Consider the following 9,212-nt stretch of genomic DNA (forward strand, 5'->3'; position numbering starts at 1 on the left):
GTGTTGGTTTGTTGCTCATTGGCAATATGGAGGAATTTAAATGTCTCTCTTTCCTGTGAAATAGCATTCAATTTTCCCATTGGTTCTCTGCCACTGAGCTATCTGTTTTATCTGAGCTCACTGTAGGAAGTAAACATGTCAGTGGTGTAGAATAACGAAGTTTGTGTTCTTCACCTGTGGAAAAGTATAATGAACAGTTTTGCCTCGATGAACGACTTTTATAAAGCATCTTTGATATATATCTCAAATAGTGAAGAGCATGAATACATTTTCCTCTACGTGACCATCCATATGTTTTATCTTTGCATATTGCTTTGGAAACCTAGAGATTAACCAATAACATTGTTCTTCCGCCAAATAATCCAGTTGTGACATCTGGACTGTGAGTGTGTTGGAGAAGGTAGGTGTTTCGCATGATGGCTGATACGACAGTGGACGCAACGCGACGGCTCAATGTCAAGAAACAAACGTTGGATGATGCTTATGCGGCACCAGCAAATTTTCTTGAAATCGACGTGATAAATCCTATTACTCATGGTGTTGGGAAGAAAAGATACACTGATTATGAAGTTAGAATGAGAGTAAGTTTCTTTGGAATACCAATACCAATTTCTTACCTGTCACTGTATAGTTTTACTACCAGAATACTGAAGATACTAATTTCGCATCCTTTTTCCTGAACTTCAGACAAATCTACCTGTCTTCAAAGTGAAGGAATCTAGCGTTCGCCGGAGATACAGCGATTTCGAATGGCTCAGAAATGAACTTGAAAGAGATAGTAAGGTAAGAATCAGCGTTCTTGGTAGCAGTGTACTTTGTGCTGTAAAAATAGTTTGATTTGGTGGTTGTCATTATTAATTTAACTAACAGTTGCCAAGTGGCATTAAAATACTAGCTTCCTTGCTTCGAGAAGTTTCTGATGAGCAAAACTTGAAGGCTTTGTCAGAATAATAACTTTTACTTAATTTCAGGTTGTAGTACTCTGCAAAGTTTTTACTTCTTTGCGTGTAACAACGTATTGTTTCCCAAACGATCTGCAGGTCAGATGATATGAATGAAAACTAAGTACCGCCATCGTCGAGAGAGCAAATAAATTTCGTCGGCATTGACAAAATCGGGAAAAGGTTTTTAAGACAAGTAGAACTTTGTTGGGTGGGAGATTCTAAGGTGTAGGTTCAGTCCAAAACATCCAAATTGCTTGCCTTTCCAAGCAAAAATGAAACAAATTGTTCCTCTTACCCGGATTCCTTTCGTTCTGAACTATTTCCTATATTTAAGAATTCAAATACAGACCTTACGGTTGACAGCACCTGAGGTGTCTTTCTCAACATGCTTCCTCCCCTCCATTTCTCATTGCAAATTACTTAAAAGAAATTGGTACGGTATGTTTAATATGCCAGACTTGTTGGATTTGCAGTGTTATTTTAAAAGGAAGTTCGCGTTTTCGAGTTAAAGACATTCGTATTTGTTTGACAGTGATTGATAATGTAGGTTATGTATTCACTTAGGGCGTATTTTGCTCATTTTTTTTACTTTTATTTTTTTGTGCAATGGTTTGATATGTTAAATAACTGCTTTAGAGAAGTACTCAACATTTGTCAGGTGCATAAAGGTGTAGGGCAAATAAAGCATTATCTTTTTTTTTTTTTTTTTTTTTTTTTTTTTTTTTTTTTTTATGGGTTAAATTTATATTAAGACGGGCATAACAAAGGTTAATTTATTTCGTTGACCCTTAATGAGATTCTTGGCGATTTCCAATGTCAGGAAAACAAATCTTTTAAATTTTCTAAATATGTGATTCTGGTAGTGTTCCTTCCATACATTGTAAGAGAGCATCTGTCATAATGTGGAGAAGTAATACATATGCACATTAATGACAAAGTTCATTATAAAGATTTGATTCTAGAACCATTAAAAGGTTTAAGGTAACTGTGCTAATTATATGTAAGAATCAAGCGTTTACAATGTTTGCTTACACAGATTGCGTGTATTATATTGTGAAATTGCCTCTAACCACAACCACCACCACACAAAAAGGGACATGTCCATTGTATAATACGGGCAAAGTTTTTTAAAATGTATCTTGTTATAAAAATGATGCTTGTGTAAAATAAGACAGATACGTGCTATCACAGCCTTGATTTTTGCAGTCACATTCTTTGGATTTGCCAGTTCACGACCAAAATATCACCTTTCAACCTAAGCTATTCTTCAGGCTACATTGCAAATCCACCAGAGCCGAGATTTGAAGGGGTCCAGTATAACACTTAATTGATTGAATTATTGTACAGAAGAGATGCAGAAGTCAGATGTTACCTGGAACTCACATTGTGAGAGATATTAACAGTATATGCCACAGTTGGTTATTCTAAGAAATTAGTCATTGGGATTAGTTGGCTCCTGATAAACCCATTAAGCACCTCTAAAGCTTACTTTTTATTACTCCCAAGTTACTGAAAAGTAACACTTTCTGGTCCAAAGTTAATTTTGGCGTTTGGAAGATATCGTTATTAAAGTGGTTCTCTGAATTATGCTGTTGGTTTGAAGGATGTTCCTTACCATAAATTTTAGTAAGGAATAAGTATATAGAGGGGCTGTAATCAGTATATCCAGTTCTTTGAAAGGCCTTTGGCATACTCTCATTTTGATGCGTTTTAAAACTTGTGCTTGCATAATTGTTCATTAATTACCTTTCACCCTCTCCTACTTTCCCTTTCTGCAGATTATCTGCTTGCCAATTAATTCTAATAAGCCTTTTTTCATGTGAAAGTTTCCCAGGTGCTTTATGAATTCAGATTGGTGGCAAAATACAGTGCTGTAGGTATAATGTTTGGGAGGGACAGACTTCACATCCCCATTGGGCCACCAGATTTTGGTTCTGTACACTTTTATTCCTGGAAATGATTGGACAGTTAAATGTTTGAATGGTTCCTTCATCTCCATTTTGTCAGTTTACCTACCAACATGCACCAGTTACTTCCTCTGTATGTATTCTTATGACTTTAGGACTCATGAGCAAATTAGTCAGCATAGCCCAGTCTCAACATTGTCCACCCTCGGTAGCTGAATGGTCAGAGTGAAGGATTGTCAATACTCTGGGCCCGGGTTCATTTCCCGGCTGGGTCGGGGAATTTTCTACGCCCAGGGACTGGGTGTTGTGCTGTCATCATCCTTTCATCCTCATAGACTGCAGGTTGCTGAAGTGGCGTCACATAGAAAGACTAGCACCCAGCGAAGGGCCTGCCCGGCAGGGGGGCCGTAGCCATATGAGTAAATAAATAATATCAACATTAAAATGATTGAAATTTCTTTGGAGTCAAATTTTTTAACCATTTAGGTGGGTGAATTGTGTTTAAGGTACAGCTAAACTGGCTTTTGCTGAAAACGTTCTCAATCTGTTTAAGTAATGTTTACTGAGGACCCCTTCAAACTCTACCATTCACACTTGTCTTGTTGAATTTAGTCTGTCCTTTGTTCCTCCTCCATATGTCCTAACTGTCAAAACATGACAATCTCGTTACTCTACACTACATTTTCATCCAGTTCAAAACACACTCCAAAATTAATAAACTTCGAAGTTTTAAGGCTTAGTTAAATGATAGGCACATTGAATAAAACTAGACATACTTATTCTCTGTAAACAATGGTCTTGCATTTCACTGGAAAGTTTGGGTAGGCTGAGTGAAGGTTGTAAGTTTTAAATTTTCGGCACGATTTCAGGTTCTCATCCAATAAGACTTCAATTACACTTCACAAGGTTCTTGCTAGAGAAAACGGTGTTTGCATGAATATGTAGATGTGAATAAGAAAAGAACAGCAAGCACTAGTTTAAGCTGATTTGGTCAGGGATACTATTTTAGATGTCAAAAATCATATTGCTCTTCTCCAGGTATTTAAAACTAGGCCTCATGTGCTGTGAAGTAAGTTCATTTTTTCTCTAGTATTTCTGTGCCAGAATAAGAAATTCAAATGTAGTGTTCCAGAATATTTTTGTGTCTTAAATCTAGCAATTACTGGGTGTTCTTTCACAAGTTCATTAAATTCAGCAGGTACACATGATACTTCACTTATCAATGAATTCTCCTTCACTATTTAAGTCTGCAAACACTGGGGTAACTTTGTGATTCAGTGAGTAAAAATCACATGGTTTTGAGATTAATAAATCATTGAGCCGTGTTCAGAGTGCATTTTCATTCAGAAAGGAAGTTCCTTGAAGGTTATTAGATAGTGGTGAAAATCTGAGGGTGCAAGATAAAGTGAATAAAGTGGGCACAGAATGAATTCCCAGACCTGTATAGTGTTTTTGGGTCGGTATATCACAATGCAGGTGGATTTTATTGTGGAGTAGCATCACTTCGTGCATGGTCGTTGTTCTTGGTTTGTGTCTGCAAGACGTCTCATTTCTCAACAATAAATGTTATCAGTGATTGTTACATCTCAGGAAAGCAGTTCATAGTACACTACACTTTTACTGTTCCATCAGATGCATACCATTATCTTTTGTGGATGTGTGCATGTCTCTGTACTGGAAGTTGCTGCTTTGTTTGGGCTTAACCATTCCTGTCTTTCCTTTATTTAGCATAATGCCATTTCTCGTCACCAGTGATGTAAGATATGAATTATCGGTGTTGTTCATGAATCAATATTTATAGCGAGCAAGCAGCATATGTCGACCTGCTGATTTTTGTAGTTTTGGCTTAGAGGATGCGGTACCCAAACACCTGTGGGTTTGTTTTTTTTTTTTTTTACCATTGCATGCATATGTCACATGATTATGGACTAATCACAGTTCATCACATTTGCCAGTTGTTGTACACAGAGGTGATACACTGTGGGTTAATGCATTCGAACGATCGCCAAAACCCGAAGGTCTTCCTAAATGTGGAAAGTCACTGATGTCAAAATGATCCTCCCTGAAATGTCATTTTCTTGCTGTGCTCTGTGTAATGGCATTATCCCCATACATGGTACAAATGTTTCACTGCTGCCACCCCTCTATTGAACTCAAACAGAAGAATGTTGGGAATGTTAAGGTTTCTTCACTTGGCACTCCATTTTCTAGTGGCTGCAGCTCCACTCCCTATTTGCAAATGATAAAAATGACAATCCGTAAACTTGAATAGCACCTGTGAGCTGCAATTAAAAATGACAGTTGATAAATAAACCCATAGCAACAGGAATGCTTGCATCTAAAACAAAATGCTACGAACTAACGCACCAACTTGCAGTTGGGAGTTCTTGATATAGAAAAATGTAAAAGACACGCACATGAGGGGTATTAAAATCCTAGACTGTTTGATTAATGATCTGAAGCATGGAGGTTTACAGAGGCGGCCATTTCCACCTCTCTGCTTTGGCACAAGACAACATAAATGTGGCGGAAATGGCCATTTTAAGTGTCTCCAGTATGGTGCTGATATCACTACATACACACAGCAACAAACTTGAAAATACATGTAAATAAGACAGTAACATCTCCCTCCAAAAATAGTCAAACTAATGGGACAACAGTGGGAAATTGGAGGTTTTAGGGTGGGGACAAGCTAAATATAATAGTGAAAAAAACATGCCACAATCCCAAAGCACACATTGATGAACAAAAAAATTTACCATGTTCTGCTATACCAACAAAATCTACAGGAATCGGACACTTACCTTGGCCTATATAGGTCAACCACAGCTGACGATACCACACACACAAACAAAAAATTGAGAACTTGCTGAAAAAACTTCAAACCTCATGTCCTGCACTACAAACACTGCCAAAGACTTCACACATCCAACACCAAGGCATAAATGAACACTCAGTGAGTGTGTGTGCATGTGCATGCACGTGTACACACACACACACACACACACACACACACACACACACACACACACACACACAAAAACCACCACCCACCAGAGGGCACCATCAAACACAACGAACTCAGAAACTCCACTCTGTAATGACATCACACACTACACCCTTACGTCATGGTTCAAGGCAGATTTAATCCGATGCTTCCATTGACCCAAACATGACTTTAAACTTGGATTGGTTGAGAAAGATCAGCCAACCACTTGCAAACAAAGGCGTATTGGGACAATTTTAAGTGTCTTCCTCAAAAGGTGTAATAGACCTTCTTGAATCGCATACTAATTAAGTATATGGAATGAAGCCAAACGGCTCTTGTCACAAAGACGTCCATCTTAAGAGCACAAATAATCATAAACATGACTTAGGGTGCAGCACTGTAGTTGGACAGATGTGCAGATGAAATGCGAAGGCACTCTGTGCACTTGAGCTGCACACTTGTAATGTAATACTATGATGCTGCAATCCTAAGTCATGGCTTGTGATTATTTGTGCTGTTAACGCTCAAGTGGACCTATGTATAGTTAGACAGTTGCAAATAGCATTGTCTTAAACTGTTGCATTGTTTTAAATTGTGACCCTGTAACTATTCCTTCAATATTGCTCCAGCTAATGCAGTGATAAGGTGTGCTGTCATATGTCCAAGTGAGCAGTAGTAATATAAAATTGAGCTAGGTGGGAAATTTACATTACATACAAGAAAATGACCTGGATTCAGAATTAGCAGTGCAATCCCACAATGCGGCAGTTGTCTAAGAGATAATTAGCAGTTAAATACAGTTGGCTAGGATCTGAAACTGCGCTGACAGTGAGGTTATAACACTCTGGGCTCTCATTCGGGAGGACAATGGTTCAAACCTGTCTTCGGCCAACATGATTTAGGTTTTCTGTGATTTCCCTAAATGGTTTCGGGCAAATGCTGGGATGGTTCCTTTGAAAGGGCACGGCTGGTTTCCTTCCTCATCCCTCCCTAATTTGAGCTTGTGCTCTGTCTCTAATGACCTCATTGTCGATGGAACGTTAAACACTAAATCTCCTCCTCCTCGTCATGCTGTTTACTGCTTAGTCATTACAATGGGGTAATGTGTATGTGGCAACAGTGTGATATATGAATGTTTATTTTATTATTATTTAATGGAACAGTGATTTAGTGTGTGTAAAGTAACTTTCTTTTGTTTGATTAAAGTAAGATTGAACATGATTTTGCCATACATGTTTACCCTTATGTAGACAGCTATTCTTTACATGTGTACAAAGTATACCATGTGCCTGGTCGTATTATAAAAAGAGTGCGTCCACTTGAAGGTCAAGGTGGATGTCTCACATGACGAGCTGTTCTTCATTCAATTTACTTAATCAGCATGTGACGTAGAAAGGTACATTACACCTTTTGAAGAAGGCAGTTTAAAAATTGTTGAGACCTAGGTAAATTGTTCCAATAAACCTTAATTTGCAAATGGTTGGCTGATTTTATTTTTCAACCTTTCCAAGGTTAAGATTGCCTTGCTATAGCCAAGTTATCGAGATGCACACTTGAATATTGAAAAATGTTGTTACCATATAAACCTTATTTATATGGCACTGTCTTACTTTCAGATCGTTGTGCCTCCTTTGCCAGGCAAAGCTTGGAAGCGTCAGATGCCATTCAGAGGGGATGATGGTATATTTGAAGAAGATTTTATAGAGGACCGAAGAAAAGGACTGGAAAGCTTTGTAAACAAGTATGTAATTAAACAAATTAAGTTTTCGTCAAGGTATACATGTGCCTTCTGTTTCATTTGTAATTTCTTTTGCCAGGATTGCAGGTCATCCACTTGCCCAAAATGAGCGATGCCTTCACATGTTCTTGCAGGAACCAGTTATTGATAAAAACTATGTCCCGGGAAAGATCCGGAATGCGTAATACTTAAATATGCATTTCTGATACTCAACTTTCATTTTCACTTATTGTTTTGTTAATATCAAAATTGTCAACTTTGCCATTCCAAAGTTACAAGCTGTACTGTGCTATCCTGCAGATAGAAGTCAGATGATGTGGTTATAAGTTATTTGTGTGTGTGTGTGTGTGTGTGTGTGTGTGTGTGTGTGTGTGTGTGTGTGTCAAATATTTAACCACCTTCTGTAAAGGTTTTTCATTTTAGAAAAAAAATGTGGGTAAGTTACAGGAAAAGCATTACCATGTGAGATAGTCCTTATGTATATTACTTGTGTGTAATTGTTTGTTCAGCCACAGATAATGTGGATAAGAGAATGTAATCCTGAATGAGTGGTTTGAAATTGGGTAAATGCTAGGCTGTTGAATATGAGTATGTGATGCTTACAGCCACTCATGATTCATTGATTTATGTAGTGACTTAGTTTATCCTTAATGGCTTTAATTGTTATTATAAAATTTAAGATTGACTATATAATGTTATGTTGTTCTAAGTATAAATATTTAAAGTTTTTCCCACATGTTTAAAATTGTAAAAGATTGAAATACTATTACTCTCCACACTTTCACTGTCAGTTTGAGAACATTTAAAGACTTAACTGATCTGTCAAACATCTGAACCATGGGGACAAGTCCAGTGTTAAAATTTAGCTACTGATAGCTAGTATTTCACTGATATATGAATAATTTACAGGATAGTTAACTTACCAACCCTATCTACATTTTTGTTCTTTGGTTCAAAATTTCACAGCAGTTTCACTGTAGTTGTAATGTTTCTTTTGGATGTACAGTAGTTGTAAGTGGTTGCATATTACCATTTCAAGTATCTGTAATCTTGAAATATAGAAATCGTGTGTCTGAAATTTGTTTACTGTTGAGTGTGTTCTCATTTGGCAATAAAACTACGCTTTGTATTTTCAGTCTCATTAGAAGATAAGATTAGAGATGTGTGAGAGTGTTGTACATTTTCTTGAATGTATGTGCAAATCCAGCAGGAGTTGTCATGTTCACATGTCACTGTGTAAATTATTGGGATGCATACTATTTTATATTAACATATGTAAAGTTTTTAAATCCACAAGAACATTTATGTATGGTGCCAGTGTTTATACTGGTGATATTGGAGTCTCTTGACATTTATTTACCATATTTTCCTCCTCAATCCAGTTTCCCTGTTCAGTAAAAACTTATTTAAATTTTACAACCTTTCAAGGAATTATCATTTGTGTTAATATAATAAATGGAACATGTGGAACAACTACATTACTACTTACTAATGATCTTTGTGGTATTTAACTGTGAACATAATTAACTCCTAATACATGATTTTTTAGTGGTATTTTATTCAGATGCCTCTTAGTCCAATCAGTATTTAACTGTATTGGTGTAACATGTTTTTGGCATTGATTGGTCAAGAAA

At 37.0% G+C, this 9,212-nt stretch overlaps 1 protein-coding gene across 1 annotated transcript; it reads left to right on the forward strand.

Moving 5' to 3' along the window:
* Positions 1 to 242: 242 nt before the first annotated feature.
* Positions 243 to 8,918, forward strand: LOC124555211 (sorting nexin-12). Its single transcript, XM_047129061.1, has 4 exons — positions 243 to 581; positions 688 to 783; positions 7,457 to 7,581; positions 7,658 to 8,918. Exons 1-4 carry the CDS (start codon positions 414 to 416, stop codon positions 7,761 to 7,763), a joined length of 495 nt encoding a protein of 164 aa, XP_046985017.1. The 5' UTR covers positions 243 to 413; the 3' UTR covers positions 7,764 to 8,918.
* Positions 8,919 to 9,212: the final 294 nt, after the last annotated feature.

Source organism: Schistocerca americana, chromosome X, assembly GCF_021461395.2.
Source record: "Schistocerca americana isolate TAMUIC-IGC-003095 chromosome X, iqSchAmer2.1, whole genome shotgun sequence".
NCBI lineage: Eukaryota > Metazoa > Arthropoda > Insecta > Orthoptera > Acrididae > Schistocerca > Schistocerca americana.